The following is a 21,061-nucleotide window of genomic DNA, read 5'->3' on the forward strand; positions in this document are numbered from 1 at the left end:
TAAGATACTAGCTAGATTGTCTTATTCTATCGTACACTTCTTTCCTTCCTTCTTCCTTATTTCATTCAATTTGTCGTTGTTGAACAAACGATTACGATATTAATTGGCAATACATTTTCAAGCCCCTTTCATTATTTTGCTATCTAAGGCACTGGGCAACTAGATTGTCTTATTTTACTTGACTGCCCTTTGTTTCTCTAGACTGTCTTATTCTATTTTACTCTACTTCCTTTCTACTTTACTCTCTCTTCTTTTTATTTCATTGAATTTGTTGTTACTTTAAACAAATAGTTACGTTATTACTTAACAGTGTTTAATAGATATACAATTACATCCACACGCTTTCTAGAATTTTTCATTCAAGATCATGAAGATATAAGAGACATGAATCGGATCATAAAACATCGCGTGACAAAGAAATCACGTCGAATATTGGGTCCAAATCCTTACCACTCGCATACCAAATCTAACCATCTCTGCTACAGTCGATTAATCGTTGATCCTTTCCTTCCCCTCGGATTTCTCTCATTTCTAATCAACTATTCCTGCAAATGTCAAACGGAATCCACAATTCTTCCATTCTTTTGATTTATTTCTGGAGTCGATGTTTTCCCAGCTTTCTAACTACCAATCCTACCCTCGTTCAAAGAACATGGCGAGGAAGTTTCGATTCATCGATCCGTTTTCACCAAGAATGCCTATATGTTCGAGTAAAATCCCTAATAGTTGGACAAGAGTATCGCTTTATCGAGTAACGTTCGGTCCAATATAATGTGATATCTCGAATGTGCTATCTCTTTTGCGGAATCCCGCCATTCCACTCGATTAATTCGTGTTCAGACGTCGTATAACAACAACTGACAGAGAGCTAGCCAAGAAACTATATCGCATTAAAGTTTCCACCGAACGAAGTTAAAGTTTCCATATAGCCGGGATTAATTATTACCAAACCACATCTCCAACGAGTAACGAATCGCAGCTCCATGTGGTTGGAATTCCTAAGTTAGGATCATTGAAACCATATAATATATATAGAGTTGTTTTCGACGCTCCTTCGAGCTGATTTAAGCCGCCACTTTCTCTCTATCCGTCTATACAGCGCACGCTTTTGAAGATGGCTACTATGAATGTTTCTCTATCAGGGGCTATTTATGCGAAATGTATCACCTTCTAGTTTTCACGTGGTGAAAACAGTTTAATTAAAGAATAATCGTGTTTTTATGTTTCCATGGAAATGAGAAGATTGGTAAATATTTTTACTATAGAAAGACAGAAGAATTTTTAAGTAACCGGAACTAATATAATTGAAAAACTTTCGTAAAAATGAAAGTTTGAAATTAACTGGTCGTCATGACATGATACAAAAATAAAATAAATTTTATAAATTACAAGCCATTTCGTTATTGTATTTAACACAAAAATATAATATTTTTTAAAAATGGTCTGACTAATATATAAATAACTAGTAACTTGTCAATTAAGTAATAGTATTAGTTGTCAAATTATAGGACAAAAGGATCCATTTATTTAATTTGTTAAAAGTATTTGATAAATCGAGTTACAATTTGACGCAAATATGATTTTGTCCAATTTAGCAAATTCGATTTCATCGTTGGTTCCATTCCATTATTTATGAAAAATATTTGCACCGTAGATGACATTTGCAATTTTAGAGCCAGTAAATTTTGTCGGAATATAATATCGATTTTATTAGAAGTCACTTCGTATTACATGTCATATTCTTCTACATGAAATTTGAAAACCAAATGATATCTAATACGATACTTAATTAGGTTGTTTAATATATCCATATTATAATTATATTCAAGTTATTGATTACATTGAAACGTTAATATGAGTTACCTCTAGTGCATCGGTGTACGCATTCCCCAATGCATTTGAATTTGCATTGTCTACCATAATTACGCAATTTCGGTGGAAATGTTTGCAGTTAGCGTGATGACTAATAAGCACGATTGCATCGTTAGGGTTGTAGCGTGATTTTACTATCGAAATTCATTTTTCTTCGTGTCCAATTAATTATTTGGTCAATTAATACAAACGGTACAAATTATCGACATGAGAGAAACTAAACCAATGAACATATTAGTTTTATACATATCTTCTTATTTTATTGTATAATCCTTATTTCATCGCTCGGTTCTTATATTCCCTACCCCATATCTAATATACACAAGCCAATGCTAACATTCCACACCCAACATTCCCTACCTCACACCACTTTTCTATTTCTTATGTTCCTTATTTTATTTCCCAAATCTTGCATTCTCTACCGCACAATTGATGTATGCAAACGAATACTAACATTTTAAATCTAATATTCTCTACCCCATAACAGTATTCCATCCCTTACCATTCGTCATACTTTGCGAAAACTATAACCTATAGTTAAATTATTCCATTGTTCCTATCTAATTATTTAGCTTTACACATAGCAAATAAAAATCTGCCTACAGCCGAAAATTCCAAAAATCTTCTATAATTAATCACAGGTTCGCCCGCCACGGATTTTTACAGAGAATATTTCGATGAAAAATTCAGTACACGCGTAATCCCATTGGAATTTCGATGCAGATTACGCGGACAATTCACGCAGGCACATTTGTCGAGTGTCAGGATAATGTAACATCGTTTCACGTTGCTCGGTGCGACAGGTACAATAACGTCTCGTCGGAAGAGCGTCTGTCACCTTCGCGCTAGTATTTCGCTTCGTGTTTCGCTGATATAATAATGGCCGGGCCGTTATTAAATAACAGCTACTCGTTCCTGGAGAACGTTCTAAATATTAACGGTTCTCTCTCTGCGTTGAAACGCGACACGGTTTGCCTTGAAATTAGCCAGTTGAGAAGAACGAACCAGACCAAATAATTTCCAACGAAATAATCCACAAAGAGAGACACACACACGGTCTGTCTACTAGTCGTGGTTATTTCATTGACAATGAGAATATCAGCGAAATGGTGTCTCATTTTGGTAGGTACTAAATTGAAATCAAGGTAGAGAACATTGAACAGCTCGTGCAGGTACAATAGCTGATGTACTAGGATCGAGAGAAACACAACCGAGCAGCAGTGGACCATGACGTATTTGCCGCAGGCATACAGTAACCAAATATGCCTCCTGAGACACGCTACACAGCAAACACGTATCCCACGTTCTATTCTCTCCCCTTGCAAAAAGCAGCTGCCGTGCATGCAGACTGCAAAAACCATTGTGCAAAGAACCAGGCTTGTTTTCTCGATGATCCGCAGCACTTTTACCTTCCACACGCTTGTGGGCACTTCGTGGTTCCAATAGCTCGATTTTATGCTCGAAAGTTGAGCAACTATGACTGGTTTATTATCTACGTAGATCAATCTATAAGCGTTAGGCCATTTGCTTCGTAGATTTATTAGAAAAGTCGAAGAAAATTGCTTTTAGTTTAATGTACTAAATTGTAAAACACATATAATGCCAATGAAATAAGTGAAAAATGTAGGTAGTGCAATCGAAAAAGATTGCAGTGTAGTGGAATTGAAAAAAGATATTTTTATCGTTAGCTTAAATATAGAAAATTAATTGTCCTAAGGCCACGTGCATTATTTCAATCTTAAAAAGATAATATATCCGCAATTTATCTAATAAACTATTTTAAGTTTGGTTACTAAATTCTGGCGTTAAAATTGCGTAAAATATATTGTCTTTTTTTCTTTCTTTCTTTTTCCTTTTTAATAGCAAACGTTTGTCCATCGCGCACAATAGTGCCCTCGCTGGTCCGCGAAGTACAGTTAACTTTGGAAGAACGTGAACGCGATGAACACGCTGCTGGACGTCCGTAAACAACCCTTTTCATTGAAATTCATGCACGACGTTCACAGAGTATTCATCGCTCGTTTTACTCTTCTGTTCTCTCTCATTTTTTCAAGCACCACAAAAAATTTCCGTGAAGGAGAAGGGCGAATAAAAGGGGTGCAGACGAGCGGACGTTCTCCTTGTTTTTTTCATTTTTTTCTATTTTTTTTCATATACCCGGCTACCGAACACACCGATCCCAACGGAGGAAAGTTGCTACAGCATAAAAGTTCGCCAGAAATTAAATTACCGGACATTCTGGACGCCTGATTTATTATTTTTCCCGGATAACATCTCGGCCGATGTTTGGCCGCGTCGGCTGGGAATTCAACGCCCCCTCGAGCCATCCTCTTTTTCGCGCGCGCCATCAGAAATCCAGCCAGGTGAAATACTGCCAAGGGTAGAGTGGCCGAATTAAAAATGAAATTAATTAAAAGGCTGCGAACGACGGGTATTTGTCTCCGTCCCTCGGAAATACCAGCGTGAGACGCGACGTTCTTGATTGGATGCAACGAATTCCAGGGGTATTGCGAGTACAACGGCATAGAATTTTGTCCGTTAATTCATTCGCGACAGATTAACAGCGAACGAAATTGATTTACACTCGAACTTTCGTGATATATGTACATATATACATAAATCGGTCAATAAGAAAGTTATCTCCTCTCTCCAACTTTTATTCTAAAAGAGATATGGCGGATTGAGAGTCATTGTGGTGCATGTACGCTCGTGGACAAAAATAAATGGACAGAATAGTGGAAACAGGTATCAATGAAGTTTCGTTAAACATACAGTTACTTCGTACACGGAAATATAAACATAAATAAAAATTATTTACTAAATACTTTATAATGATCTATAAGGATATATAATAAATAAAGCTATACAACAGATCTACTCGTATTAAGTTGATTAAACTTCGTTGATACCTATTTTCATTGTCTACACATTTATTTTTGTCCGCTACCGTATGCTTACGTATTCTTATGTGCCTAAGTATTTTACGAACGAAATATGATAGTCGATCAGAGATCAAGAACCGAGAATTATAACGATTAATCGTCCACTGAAACTCGTTACAGAAGAGGACTATGACGCGTTCTGTCTATCGTACATGTTCACGTACCGCGACTTCGAGAAGGGAACTTTGGGTTTGGCATGGACTGGAGATCTAAAAAATGCTGGCGGAGTTTGCGAGAAAAACGGGGTAAGTTCTGTTCCGAATGTAACGAAACTAATTCGACCGTGCCACGTCTAAAATAACATCGTTCACGGCGCATTCACGATACTCAGACAATTACCTCGAGAACTAACGCTATTTCGTCTTGCAGCACTACAGGGGTAGCATGAAATCGTTGAACACTGGTATAATCACCCTCCTGAACTACGGCAAACACGTACCACCGACGGTTTCTCACGTCACCCTCGCACACGAGATCGGTCACAACTTCGGATCCCCTGTAAGTTCAACGGCGCATCGAGGTTGCATGTTGTCGGCGCGTACGGCGAATACATTTGAAAAGTTTCGAGGGTTGTTTCGGAGACACTACCCCGTCGAAGCAATCGTGATCTATGCTACGATTGTTCTAATGTTTCTTTTTTTTCCTTCTCTTATTTCTTTCCGATTCAAGGAATAGTACGACGTAAAATTGCATTTCTTTGATAGAACGGCAGAGGGGTAAGTTTCCATCTAAAGAAGGTGTTTGAGGAAAAAGTCCTGGAGAAATATCCTGCATAATTAAGTGATGAATTGTTTGAAAAATTGCCGTTGGAATTTTACACGTGGAATAGTGCGGATTCAGGTTATTTCAAGAACGTTTACACACATTTTTCTTGCTTGTGACTATGAAATATCAAGAATTTAGACAATTTGAAATATAGAAAATATTTAGTTGGAATAGTTAATTACATAGGAAAATTGGAGACTGAAAATTAGAATGTTCGGAAACTGGAATATTCAAAAATTAGAAAACATTAACATTTAGAGTCCCAACAATTTTTACATATGTACCCGCGTGTTTATTCCCGAGACTTCGCCGAAGCTTTGTTCTCGCTGGACGTTAACACGAGGAAAGAGCCATTTGATAGCCCATTACGATCGAAACTGTTTCCGCGAGAAAGGTCCAATTATTTAATTCGCGTGGCTACAGTTGCCGGCTGATTCAAAGGGTAAAGGCACGTCAACGTCGGAGTTAATTACAACTCCTTTCTCAAAGTTAGCTCCGTTCACCGTGTTATACATGATGAATGATAATACAGAGTCGTCGTCTAACGTTTGATCTTTCTGTTAACGCGACAAGCACGATCCGGACGAGTGTTCGCCCGGAGGAGAAGACGGAAATTTCATAATGTTTGCCAGAGCCACCAGCGGGGACAAACGAAATAACAATCGCTTCAGTCCGTGCAGCTTGGTCTCCATAAATCCCGTTTTAAATGCCAAGGCCCGTTCGTCCAAGGGATGCTTCGCCGGTGAGTAGAGAGAAGCTTTCGGAATTTTAATTAGATCCCGAAAGGGGTCAACGTCTGGCTTGCTTCCAGTCATCACAGCCCTGACCTCTTCCGTGCCCCCCTCGATCGTCTCTGTACACGGTCGTTACCTGAATTATTTATACAATCGCTGGTAAAGCTGCTTACAGGCCCCTTTGCTAATTACTTGTTAACGTATTTCCTGTTGAATCTCTGCACCGCGATAGTGAGAGAACATTTAAACTGGAGAAACTTAAGCATTGTTTAGCTCTTGCATTTAATGTAAGAAATTGTTGCTGTTGAGAAATGTAAATTACAGAATAACAGACTTGGTGAAGGAAAATCGAACCAAGTTATTGTAGAATGCAGTTAGACACGCATTCTCCTATTCCGTATTTTCACTTTCACTTCAAACGCAGCGGCGCACCTATCAATCAAAAGGACAATCAGTATGAAAATTAAACAATCTCCTAACTGTAACTGTACATAGCTTAGAAATAAGAATATTAAGGAAACGCATACATTTTGTTCACGAAACTCTCCTGTTTTTTAAGTAACTCAAATTCAATTTCGTAATTGTGCCGCAACAATTACGTACGAGAAGACATAACGAGAGGAAAAAGAGCGTGATGCTCTTTGACCTACTTATATATAATGCTAATACCATCGTACAGCAACATAAAACGAAAAAAAGAAAAACAAGGAGAGGACGTACCGGTGTTGCTACAGTATATCGATCGACCCACGGTCTAACTGCAACTCAATTGCAATTCTAATAGCAGGGCTCTACATGGTCCGCGCGAAACTCGTTTTGGACAACGAGCATCGACCGCGCGAACGTACCAGCAAACGTGCGACAAGTCGGCCAAACAAGAAACAAATACGACTCGTTAATTGTTCATAACATAAAGATCCTCGTGACCGTTTGAAATCGATGGAAAAACTCGTTCGAGTATTGCGAAACACAGCTACTTTTATAATACACATAAGACAGCGTGGAAACGAAGGGAAATAAAAAGTAAAATATTATCCAGACATATACAGTAGCTCACGAAAGTGCTTGAACATCTGCTATAGAACATTTTTATGAATATATTTACTCTGCATATTGTACGAAATTTTTTGTAATTTCATTAACATTGTAATGAGACAGGATCGACGTAAAATTCAAAAATGTATATAAAATTTAATAATAATTAATTTTAATGTTTGCAATAAAATATTTATTGCAAACATACGCTTAATAAAATGTTAATATATAGCATGAGTAGCAGTTTAGGACATATATGTAATTAGTGCCGTCGCTAAATTATTATTTATGTTATTCTTTTAGGATAAAGGTATTTACGGATAGTAAGCGATTCATTTTTTTCAGAATCGAACATTAATCATAATGAAATTGTAAAACTTACAAAAAACGGAGTTAATTATTTTCATTTCTGATTCAAACATTTTGTTGATTTTTTGACTAGGTGTATACTTGGCAACAAATGTCTTGTAATTTCTATATACATTTTCAGATTGGTTTCACATTTGACCAATATAATTACGATAATTCTGTCTCATCGCACCGCTAGTGAAAGTTCAAGATCTTTTATATGACACACATAATATATTCGCAAGAAATATAATTATAGCTAGATTATTCTCATTTTGATTCAAAACGTTTTCGAATATTTTACATGTGTAAGGTAGAGGTTCAATTAAGTCACTGACAAATTATGTTTCCGTGATTCCTCTATTTATAATAGAAAAGAAGTAACACGCGAAAGATTTAGGAAAATTCCCGCCAACCTCTGTAAAAACAGTGCTGTCCGAGCATCGCTCGACGCGGCTCGCAATTGATTACATTACACAGTCACGGTCGACTTGTTGAGCTTCATTAAATCGAGGATTTCATTAAGCTCACAGCAAATCAGGCTAACATTTATTCCATCTACTTTGCCTTCACTTGCGGCTCATTCTTCGTTCGTTTAAAATCAAAACGATACGATGTTCTCTTAAAACTCTGTTAAAAAAGTTAACTGATCATTTTCTAAGTTTAATTAACAATTAAGAGAATAGATCTAATTGATCCAATTGATCTAATAATCCTACAGATATAACTGTTTTCCCTGTCTCTCTTTATCTATTAATTTTTTACATTTCGCTCAAATAAAGCTTACCATTATGTTGACTATTTTTTCGAATTAACCAGTCATTCGTTTATCAATGATCGTGTCAATAGTTCGGTCCTACGAGGACTAGTTAAGTGAAATTTGAGAAAATGTTATTGCAAAGCATATGGAGAATCACGTTGATCGAACTGAAATGGAAAATCGATGATTCCTCAGAGCCCCAAAATGCCATCTGCGGGAACGGCGTTGTGGAAGATGGCGAAGAGTGTGATTGCGGATGGGAGGAGGACTGCAACGACCCCTGTTGCCACCCTCAACGGCTTCATCATGCCCCTCACGAGGTACCTTGTCGTCTTGCCGATGGTGCAGTGTGTAGTCCCAGTCAGGTAAGTGGCAGTTTTCCTTCATTTGTTCAATGTCCAAATACGTTCGTTTCCCCAATGCGTCGTGATTAAGTCTAACGTTCCTCCTATAACGTGATTTGTTCCCATTCAACGTAACATTCTTGCTTGTTGATCGTTCCATAGAGAATTCTATAGAAATAACAGTATCAATCGACTACAAAATATCAGATTAATCCATTAAGAACTAAGCAGCGCACAATTTACCATGATGTTGTAAGTATCTTAACTTCTTTTATAAAATTATAGAATCTAAATAGAAGAAATATTAGAAATATTAGAAGAAATAGTACGAAAATATGAAGCAAATTCTGGAAATTCCCTTTCGTAGCCACAATGTTAACTGACAGAATTAGCTAATGTAAATTGATCGAAAGATTAATAGATTAAATTTTTCAGTAGCTAAATTACGTAGTAAGTTTTCATTTGGAAAATGGCCAGAATTGATTTAGAACAAGTGACAGTTAGGTTGAACGAGCGCACAAAGTACAGGGGCAAACTGAAAGTTAAAATTGCATTTTTGAAGAGAAAGATGTCAAATTCTTGCTTACATTTGCGTTGAAATATTAAAACGTTACGGTAACGGCGGAAGCTGCGAGTTTTCTAAGGTCTCCGAGGAGAGATATTTTTACAGACGTTGCAAATACGGTCTTTTAGCAGCGAGCTCCTTTGAAAATTTCGACAGAGACTCATTTTCATTTTCTACGAAAGCTACACTCTGAATATGTTATGAATTTCTATTGAATATCTTGAAAGCGTAATGTAGGAAACGAAATGCGAACGTGCAATGCCGACTTTCCCTGTGAGACGCGAACCAGTTTTTCCAGGAGACGTTCGTCATCGATTTACTTTCATTACCTCGAAAACGAACGCCTTTATAATTTTTTACTGTTTAGCGATTGGTCAAATTCAATATACTTTAACAACTATTCTTACATAAGTTCCATTTTTCGTAACATTCGATAGTAATCGAGCGATTAGTATATTCGTAAGAGATTATGTAGAGTGTTATAAACTATGTTACACACAATTATGTGTAATATACACTCCAATCTTGCTCTAGTTTTATGTCTTCACCGAGAGGAGAAAAAATCTAACCAACGTATATCCAAGAAACAATCTTTTTGTTTACTTTGTTCTCATATTTGTCATAGACGATATTGATTGTTTATACACCGATTATTGTAATTATTTATCGCTGATAGAACAAAAATAGATCCAAAGAATTTAAGCTAGATAGCTGAGGAGGCTATTTTATTATATTAATCTGCCTCGTTCTATCCACCTCTCTTGATATTTTACTCAAAATTTTACAAAATACACATAATTTTATACTGTAATTATTATAAAAATTATTAACAATACCATTACAAACTGTATGGTTAAAAAAGTATACAAATTTATTCGAATACGCCAAAATACGCGAATAATACCTATTAAAACTACTAAGAGTTTAAACAATTGTTGTTGCAAAACTAGCAAAGATATTTTAATCCTGTTTAAGTCACCAGAAAGAGCGAAACTTCCGCTGTAAAATGCTTTCTGTTTCACTCCGGTGCGACTTTGCGTTATTGAAATATCGTAGTATGAAGAGAATCAAATTTTTCGATGATTCTCTATCTCTGTTTCTGTTTATGTTGGTCAAACATATTTTGCTCCCTTCAACGAGTACCGTAAGCTGTTAAACTTTCAGAAAGTTTAACACCCTCGACTCCGATATCATCACGACTGATAAATAAGAAAAACTTCGATTTAAAAGCAACCACTTCGCGTACTTCCTCCTGACCTCTTAATTATCCACAGCGAAAGCCATCATTTTTCTCCGAGCTAACCTACATCATTTTTCCCCCTGTATCCGACAGAAGCCTGTAATGGATGATTCTCGAAATAAAATAGAAGCTGAACGCGTTCGTTCTCAATCCTCTTACGTGTAACGTCGCTAATTAATAACGAGGCACGAGGCACGTTACGCGACAGGCTATGCGGTACGGACGTATCGATGTTTATTAATGATACACTAAAGCCGTAATTAAACGCGAAACGTGCCGTTACACGCGTCTCGTCCCCGCGCACGAACCTCCAACTCCACGTTAATCCAACCAATGCCGATCGTTTGTTCCAACGAACCGAGCAACTTGGATCCTCTATACCAGGCATGCGTTGGGTGATTAAACGGTGAGCCAACGATAATGAGTACAGGAAATCCGGCGCATTCGAAATCGAGACGGTCATAATTTATGCAACCATGAAGTTCGACGTTCCTTCGGGGGTTTCGGTCGGTCCCACGCACAAACTCGGCCCTGGAAGCGGCGAAACACGAAGCTGGATATTGTTACTTACCCACGATCATTTTGTCAGGTTTCGTGGATGAACTTTGGGATATGAAATTACGAGAGAATGCGGGAAATTAATGGGAAGTTAATGGAAGTTAATAAAATTAGGGGCCACGGATATTTGCCCACTTATAATCTATGTATATTAACATATTAAGAGCGAAACAGTGAAACGATTTGTAAAAGTTGTAGAAGCTTAACATTACTGCAAGATGCAAACTAAGTAAGTTATTGTTTTATGAAGGTAAGAAAAATTATTAGAATAATCTATTATATATAGAGATGCATTATAGAACAGAAAGTAGCATAGAACAAAGTAGCATAAAGAATGTAATAATAAAAGCTATTAACTATATAATATCAACAAATTTTAACGATTCAAAAACCGACGAAAATATCAAAGGACAAAGAACGTAACAAGAGAAATCGACAAAGAAGTATAAAAATGTAATGATAAAAAATATAGTCGAACAGTAAGAACAAAAAATTTCAACAATCTAAATGACATTACGTGTCTAAAAAAAATCTGTTCAACCACTTACGACCAAAGAAAGTAACACGAGGAACAAAAGAGAAAGGAACTAGTCAAAAGACTGAGTATATATACCGACCGATAAAACCAACACAATACTGGCTGTGAATACAAGGCCATTTTCCAGGAGTACAGCGAGAACGAGCACTTTTCTAGATGACGGCGGGTCGTGTTGGAAACTACATGTACGATTCTTCGCGCTCGAAGAAACTTACTGATCACGGACGCACATAAGAGAGAGAGAGAGAGAGAGAGAGAGCTCGCGTTAGAGAGTTAGAGAAAGTAAGAGAGAAGAGAATTAGTTTCCAGGTATGTTCCAAGTCTCTGGATCTCCCCTGGTTTCTGGATATGCTCGGCGTTATTGTCGACAAGGTGCAAATACACACTGATGATGAGGTTTAATTTTCAATGTTGATCGACCCTATCGTCCGAACGTCGTCGTAGACGACGATGATGGCGATGGCGTCACCCTGGCGTACACTAGCGCATTCACCGCCTTGCTCGTAGTATTCCGGAAAACGGGACTAATTAATCAAACTGAAATCGAGGAGGCTGCTATCGGCTAGGAAGCCTCGGCGAAGCACGAATGGGAAACTCTCCGCGAACCAAAAACAATTAATCTTGTTATATTGTACGAGAGGAAACGTTTGATTCCAGAATTAGTAGATCGTTCTTTCGAAATTTCGTGGATTAACATCGATATCGGTTCGCTTCCCTCGCTCCTTCTTTTTATTTTTTTCTTTTTTTTCGGCCGCTTGATGGTACTTTTTCCTTCTTTGTTTCCTCCGCGGCACGTTGCCTACGTACTAATTAATGCACGAACTTGCAAAGTCCGAAATGCTAGTAACGAGGTTTTCAATGCTGAAAAATAATTACAATGGCATTGTTCGACCGACTTGGCAATTGCCGCGTTTTATCGCCTCTTTTTCATGCCCCTCGCTACTAATTATGCGCGTAAAGTCCGTGAATAGACTGTAATTTTAAAATACTTCGTTTCTGATGTATTCACCCCTGTTCCTGTTCCACTGCCTCGGCATTATGTCCTGGGAATCGACTGCGGGCCTGTCCCGTGATTCTTCCCGGACAATCGAGTGCAATTACTCGCGGATTTGTATAAGTTATAGCTACTAAAAAAGGCACTATGGTCCCTAAAATAGTGCTGCGCGGAGATTGTTTTTATCGCGATAGCATCACGCCTCGCGTTCGCGATGGTTTCTGGCGGCAGCCGTAGCGTGTGATAAACCAAAGAAACAGGACAAACCGAGAAGAACGACCGCGATCGGTGCCACCACCGAGGTGACATAGGCGTGACTGAAAAGTAAAAAGAGCAGAAGCGTGAACCGATGAAAAAAAGAAATAGCAAAACATCCGTGCAAGCAACGTTCGCGGAAGTCGATGCATTAGGTGCATCACGGGAGAAAAGTGCCGGATGCAAAACACGTAGATTCGTAAAGCGTGAAGACGTAGACGAATGGACGACGTCTTTCCCCGTTCCTCGGCCAGGTTGAACGACGAGGACGATAAACAAGAGGCAAAGAGGTGGAAAAAGGATGAAGCAAGGTGCTGGAAGAACCAAGCAAACTGTGGACATTAAGCGTAAGAGCTGAGAGGTTGGCAGCAGGGGTGGAATAAGAATGGTGAAGAAAAAATTGAGAAAGATAACGAAGGAGGTGCAGGGTCGAGACTGATGAGAGAACGAGTGGAGCAGAGGGTGAGAAAAAGTGCTGGAAACGAGCTGCTAGCGAGGAAAGAAAACAGGGGACGGAACAAGAAGAAAGATAAATAGTGGAAGCAAAGGAAAACAACCAGGTACTAGAAAGATAAAGCAGAAGGAGCATGTTTGCGGGGATGGAAACACGTACAGCTCGTAAGATGGGAAGGGTACATTATTTTCGATGGCGATTCTAAAGCTTGAAATTATTAATAGCCGGATTAAGATGATCAGTGTTCGTTTTCAGATATTTTAGACATCTTATTTCGGTAAGGAAGAAAGAAGAAAATAGGCTTGCGATCTTTGTTGACCAAAATTATTGCACGATTAGGAAGGCAAAGTATTTTTAGAATATCCGAGCGATAATCGTTAGTCTCTTTAAGGTTTCTAGATAATTTCATATTCATTTATACTCAAGTTTGTAGGCTTTGAAATTAGACGTTTAAAAGATGCGAGCGAATTTTGATAACAACAAAATAACTTATTATTTCGCAAAATATTTCGAATGTTTGTTTTCGTCCACAGATGCTTGCAAATGGTCGTCATCATTGTATATCATAAAGAGAGACAGCGTCATCGTTATTCTCGAGAGCACTTTAATGAATATACGATGCAAGCGTTGAATGTCGAGAAACGATCTAGCTATCTCGGGAGATTCGATCCTTCAAACGCGGAGTGGTAATGTGACTTCCTTCGGTAAAACGAATCCCCCGCGTTCTATTTTCACGAGACGGGGTTTTGCTGTTGCACACAGCCAAGCAGACACACGTGCATAGCGGCGCTTATATTTGCGTTTCAATCGTGACACCTATACGTGGTTCATTTTCCGAGAGAAGAACATCTCGCGGGATCGCAATCTCTTATCCTTAATGCCATCACGGAAAGAACGCGACACCGTCGAGAATATCGGTGAATATTCACCCCCTCGGCGATCCCTCTGTTTGGCGTCCTTCGCTCGCCAATATTCCGCATTAATTCGCGAGAACGCGAGACAGATCTTATCTTGAGCCCTTTATTCGCGAAAAATGGCAAACGCTTTTTGATTTGCTCCATATAGTTGAACATCGTGGAAAATTCTCCTCGATCGATCGAAGAGTTATTTTAAGACGAACGATATATCGATCCGTTGGGATATTAATTTTTCACGTTAAACGTTTCTTATAAATGTACGATGGCTACAAAAGGTATTTGTACACCATTGTATCTATGATAGCACATGATTTAGTCGAAGTATATTAAGTTTCACATCATTTGGTAGTACTTTCGTATGACTATACCAACCAAAAAAAAAAAGAAAAAAAAAGAAGCTTTAGTGGAAAATAAGTGCAACTTTTTGTAGCTAGTATACGTATCTGTATGAAATACTCAATTGACATTTAGATTTTGCTGGTTCACAAGTGGGAAATTGTTTCTAAATCTGCGGTTCTCATTTAACATCCTGTGCACAATGCGATTATTTACATGGCAAATATCAAAGGATAAGTGATTTGGTCTGGTCACCAAATGTTTCTATACAGCTATATCGAACCGGATGAATTCCATCAGGGATGATTCGAATAATTCTTCGCTTCGTTAGCCGCAACATTTTGCTACATCCGCAGCGGCAATTACTCGAGGACGGAGTTTCGTGATTTCCCGCCATTGTCGCACCATCCGCCTCCTTCGAGTAAGGAATTCTTGCTATTGAAGTATTGAAATTCGATAAATTGATTCGTTTCAGTCTGTGTTATTACGTCTCGGTTCGCGAAGACCAAGACTCAACGTGAACGTAAGGTTCCAACCAAGAGGGCTGCTTGATTTTCGTTATTACATGTTCACTATACAGGTTCGTATAGATCTGTGTGTGTGTGTGTGCCAAGTAAATTCGGACTTTACGCCGCAAATAATTTTCGCTTCTAAACTACTTTTGCTTCGTAAATATTCAAACACTATGATTTCGTTTGATAATACTGTATGAATCAATAATGAATTATTAATTAAACATGACTACTTTAGAAGTATTATTGTTTGTACAGAACCGATACATTACATCCAAATTAAATTGCCTAATTAAAATTGCTGACTGAAAGACGTTTTATTATTTAGTATCCTTAGATTGAAGTAGAATGCACGTTTTAAATCTTCATCAAATGATAAATTTATGTTCTTATCTTTACTCATGTCCCAAACCTAAACTCATATAAGATCATCATACCAATATTTTGATGAATATTTAATGAAGATTTGATAATTTCATCTCACTAATCTTCACTTTAACAAATCGATTCGCCTGTAATTTTACAATTAAAATGCGTCTCGTGTGAACTAAACAAATATCTAGATCTTTTCTTTAGAATTCTGCTATACTTTCACGCTTTGAATAATTCATTCGAGAATCGTAAATAAAAAATATCGCAGAGAATCCTTATAATACGAATAAAATGAATCATAAACGGTTTAACGCGGGTCTAAGAAAAGTTCGAAGTTAAGTTTTAATCTTTTTAAGCGAACTTTCAGAATCTCTCGTAGGAATCTTGTATCAGTATCGTCTACGAAACTTCGCCGAAGTTATGACACAGCTGATAAGACTAATTAACAGGATGTACGATTACGTAAACATGGACTGAAATAAAGGGAGGGTTGATTAAGCGATCGCCGAGTAGATTTCTCGAGCAATTTAAATTTCAAGGCTTATTCTCAATCTTCTCAAAATTGTAACCCTTATGGGAACGAGGCTCTCTCAGCGTTCGACGATACATCTTATCGCTCGTAATTAAGAATACCCAAGATAGACGCGGGTCTAAATAAAGGGCAAGACTCTTGACGTCGACCGCGCGGTCGAGGCATTAAAGCAATCCTAAATCTTCTTGGGAATTGCAGCTTCGCAGCCGTTTAGAGATAAGTCTTATCCTTCTCTGATTGAAAACGTTAATCGCCAACTTGGAATGAAGCATGCTTTCTCTTGGATCCTGATATAAAGGCGTGATTAAACGCCGTCGACCCTTAAGGGAAATTGAAAATCTTTTCGAATCTGTAATTGGCGAATCTTCCTCGAATCTTCCGCAATCTTTCCGACATTCTCTTTTTCGTTTTCTCTTCTCCTTCGTATACTTCGCTTCACTTTCATATGCTAAATTACGTAAAGGGAAAATAAATAAGAGATAGGGATAATGATAATAATAATAATAATAATAGTAATACGTGAAAACTACATGGAACAAACATGAAAAATTAAATTTTCTACTTTTACAGGGAAGTAATTTTTAAACTCGTCGTCAGTACGAAAGTTGTCTGTTTACTTGGTCGTAAAGCTAAAAATATGTTGTTTATTTACTCGGAAATACCTTTACTATACACCTGAAAATCATCGAAATTAGTATAGTGTACCTATTCTAAATAATTACCCATAAAAATTTATGTTGAATTTTTTCTATGAACAAGTGGATCCAGAAAGTGACGTATTATTAGAAGAGAGAGAGAGAGAGAGAGAGAGAGAGAGAGCCGCACGCAGGAGCGGATTTCCGCTCGACAGTAATATTCTCATAGACTGAATGCACCTTTCCATCGGGTTATTTATTTTTTTGATATATGCACAGATCGAGAATACATCCACTTGCATCAGCATCAAATTCCTTCCGCTGCTTTCCGTGCCAATTCGTTGAACCGGAAAACGTATCAGACCGAGGAACCTTATTTTCCAAGCATCGGCTGCCGGTCCCACGGGTATCCTTCTATCAGATATTCAAACCGTGGATCGTTCTTATCTGCACGTTAAGCGAAAATCATTCGATTCGTTTAAACGTTTTCCCGTTCAGCATCCGACGAACCTCTTTCGTTCGTCGATTTAATTAAACCGAAAATTGTCACGCTACGGAATTCCCTGTCTTTATTTCTCTCTTGCAGTGTCTTCCGACGCGGACCAGTTCCTCGATACAAGAAGCTAACTTCACTGTAGATTGTAGCAAGAATGTTATTAGATTCGTTTATTGGAATTTCGTAAATCTTCCGCGTAAAGGGAAAGGTGTTGCTAGAATTAGAGTTCCTGCGTATTGAGTTAGAATCCTAAGTGAAATGTACGCATGTTACGTCGGACAGATGACATAGTAATGCTTTGAAAGCAATTTACTCGATACAACGTTTTCCAGGATACGTCTCAATTAACAAATATTGCCATTAATTGGCTTGCCATTCTCAATTTTATTAAAAAAAAAGAAAAGGTAAAAAATTATTTAATGTTTCCAGCGGTCTTAATTTCTAACTGGATTTTACTGGATTGCAATTTTTTTAAAAACACGTCGCTATTCAATTTTCTCGCGCGTACATGAGTAGTTTGGATGTAACTGCGAGGCAGATACAGCAATTTCGCAGATGGAGGGCTCGCAAGTCGCTGGTAAGAACGAGAATCACGACCCTTCTCGCAGACAACGTATTTAATCGCCAAATGCTTTCGTAATATCTTGAAACGCGCAGCTGGAGAATTTCAACAACGGGTCAAAAAGACCTCAACAATTCCAACAGAGGCGATCTTCCTAATATTTATCATTTTCTAGCGAATGATTGAAAACATACATAGCCCCGAGGAATGTGATCCAATGATGTTAACAGTAGCTGTTTCGCGAAACAACTTTCATTTCAATAAAAACCATTAGAGGTATTTCTGAATGTACCGAAAATAAAGATTCGAGTGGCCTTTAATTTTTACCTTACCGTACAGATCGATGGCACGAGATTGTCGAATTACTTGAATATTTATCGTCTAAAGTGGATCACGGAACAGAAAGAAAATCAGGGAGAAAGTTTCTCGAGCGTAAAATCACGGTTTCGCGGATTGTTGGCACCCTCGTCTCCCCGAATATTTCTTCGACGTATTTGCACGTATCACCTCGGGACCAACTCTGAAACTTCTGCCCGTTGTTCCCTAAATTTCATAAATATTCATTGTCGCGTGTGTGTTCTGGCAAAAGTGGATTTTCAATACAGCCACGCGTATACAATAAATTAATGCATGCAAATTCGAATAACGTTAGAAGAAACGCTCTCATTGTTAAACAAATAAATAGAAAATAAACAGACCGGTAAAATGGAAAAAACCAAAGAGTCGATAGCGTTCTATTCGCGTATTAGCGGTTTTGTAGCCAAACTTTGAGCATATTCTCGATGCACGCATTGATTGCTAATTATTCACCGGTTAATTGCAGTTTATTTGTTAAAATTGGTACATACCACACGTCACTGAGTAATGTAATAGTTATAAGCTTAATCGTGCATTCAAACGTACGAAACAGAGTAGATTTATGAGCTTGTTGCAAATATGAAGCTATAGTAAGCTAATAATAATGAATATTATCGCATTACGGTTAGAATTTGTGATTCGATACGTTACGGGTGAAAATACGCGTTCAGGTATCAGGGATTTTTTCACGTGTCACGAGAATGACATCGTCATATATAGTAACCAACTGTGTTATCAAGGGTCTTTTCATATGAAAAATGGCAATTCAATCCCAGCGGCCATGATAGCGTAATCGATAGGGTGCTTGATTACTGTGAAACCATGGTTCGAGTTCCAACACGGATGGATTTCAAGCGCCAATTGCATTTTTTTCAGTGAATTTTCATTACCTTCGTCGAAAGCGTGTTGTAGACACAGAGCAATGTATGGCGCAATTTAAAAAATTGGAAAAGAAATTTCCAGTATGAAAACAACGAAAAAAAAGAGATGACAATGAGTTCTGTGTAATTATACAAAATGAATTAAAAATAAAAAAAATTCACGGTCGAAATGGTTACTGGAAATGAATAATCCCATTTTCCAAAAAGGGGGAAAAAACAAGAACAAAGAGGCGCAAATTACGGAGAAATAGGAAAAACAAACAAAAAAAGAAAAAAAAAATAGCGGAAATAAGGCGAGAGAGTGGGAGAGAGGGAAAGAGAAAAAAACAGTCTTGATATTGCGTTGCCCCGAATCCTCTGGTGCGCACTACAATGTTGCCCATTGTTCTGTCCAGAAAATCGCTCGAAAAATCGAGATATTGTTCCTGGTCTCGCACAATACCCCCGGAGTGGAACGCGTTCCACCGAACCGCGCATTATCATCGACACGCGCGGCGAAATAAATTAACGAGCGACAAAGCGGCAGGGCCCGATAACCCGCGCACGAGTCGCTGAATATCGCTGCGGATCCGTTTAAAAAACAACGTCACGCCGTACGTTGCAGCAGACGGGATGGTGAATCATGAATTTTCGATCGGACAAAGGCACAGCCGACGATCGGCAATTATAAAATTGCCATCACTTGTTAGGAAATTATTGCTGATAACGCGCGTTTGGTTATCGCTTCCATTTCGTCGTTCTGCTCCATTTAATTGTACGGATTTTTCATTGTTTCTCAAGTTGTAACGTCCTAGGGATTTCGATACGATAGAATTCCTTTCTTATTATTACAATAACAACGGAATGATGGAATATTCACCATTATGGGAAATGTGTCTTACTTTTTCCATTTTACCGTTTCTTTGACCAAAGCATACAAACTAGACAAATATTCCACGTAACCTTGAACGCTTCTTTCCTTATTTTAGCCTCAGAAATATTCTTCCCACGCATTTCTAGCGCTTAAAATGCAGTCATTCGCCATAAACAATCACGCGAAACTTCCATTTCCCGCAATATATCGCAGGAAATACCATTCTGCGTTTTCCAAAAACCATTCTTTCTATGCACTCGGTGTTCCTGGATATACATAGAAAGGACCGTACATGCTAATGCATGCTGCTCAGATATAACGTATATACCATGACGACAACGTGTATAGTCTGGCAAAAGGAAACAGAGGAGCTTTCAAGCTACCGAAACTTAGCGTGGACAATACCTGATACAGACCTTGAAAGGTTCACAATGAAAGCGTTCTCCTTTGACACATCCATCGTACGAACAGCTTCGTCATATTTTCAGGCGACCTAAAAACCGATCGAGCGCGTACCACGTTCCCAACTGGACACGGTATACACGGCGTCCTACTCTCTTTCTTTTTCGCTGGTTGCTTCCATCTTCCGTTACAGGACAGTGTCGTTCATCTCTCGGTGGTTGTTTCCAGGGCCCTTGTTGCACATCCGGCTGTACTCTGCGCAACGGCGATAAGTGCAGGGACGACAACGGTTGCAGGGATGCGAGCTTTTGCGACGGCCGTGGTCCCCAGTGCCCGCCATCCATCAACAAGCCCAACAAGACCATATGCAACGAGGAATTCGTCTGCTACATGGGGGTGAGTCTAGACGTTTCCGTCTGCTCTCTTGTTACGTGCTGCTCCTTTATCTTCTGGTGAATTTCTGTCTCTTTTCAGAACATCTTTATATATATATGAAAGAGATAGAAAATATTCCTATTACAATACTCGTTATGTCATTTAGCGAGTGAAGCGAATCTCTGTGTAGCTCCCAGTTGTCTATTCCTGTCTATGAAGATGTGAAGTCGCAGAAACAATTTTAATTTCATTACTTATGAGACTCTAAATATAGGACCTTTCATTGCTCACGGATCTAACCGAAATAATAATAACAACAACAATTTCAGCAAGTCTCTTTTTAGATTCATCTCATTCCTTCAAAAAGTGTTTTAACATTTACGAACACAGGGATATATAAATTGAAGTTTACAGAGCATGAAAATCC

The 21,061-nt window shown here is 38.2% G+C and overlaps 1 protein-coding gene across 2 annotated transcripts in view; it reads left to right on the top strand.

Moving 5' to 3' along the window:
* The window catches only part of LOC100651761 (disintegrin and metalloproteinase domain-containing protein 10), a 157,750-nt gene that overhangs the window by 127,827 nt on the left and 8,862 nt on the right, over positions 1-21,061 (top strand). For both annotated transcript variants that reach the window (XM_003397306.4, XM_048408055.1), the window contains exons 9-13: positions 4,935-5,059; positions 5,184-5,312; positions 6,153-6,321; positions 8,652-8,821; positions 20,488-20,655. In XM_003397306.4, the coding sequence (XP_003397354.1) occupies positions 4,935-5,059; positions 5,184-5,312; positions 6,153-6,321; positions 8,652-8,821; positions 20,488-20,655 (761 nt within the window). The remainder of the gene's footprint in view (positions 1-4,934; positions 5,060-5,183; positions 5,313-6,152; positions 6,322-8,651; positions 8,822-20,487; positions 20,656-21,061) is intronic.

This window comes from Bombus terrestris, chromosome 8, assembly GCF_910591885.1.
Source record: "Bombus terrestris chromosome 8, iyBomTerr1.2, whole genome shotgun sequence".
In the NCBI taxonomy this organism is placed as follows: Eukaryota; Metazoa; Arthropoda; class Insecta; order Hymenoptera; family Apidae; genus Bombus; species Bombus terrestris.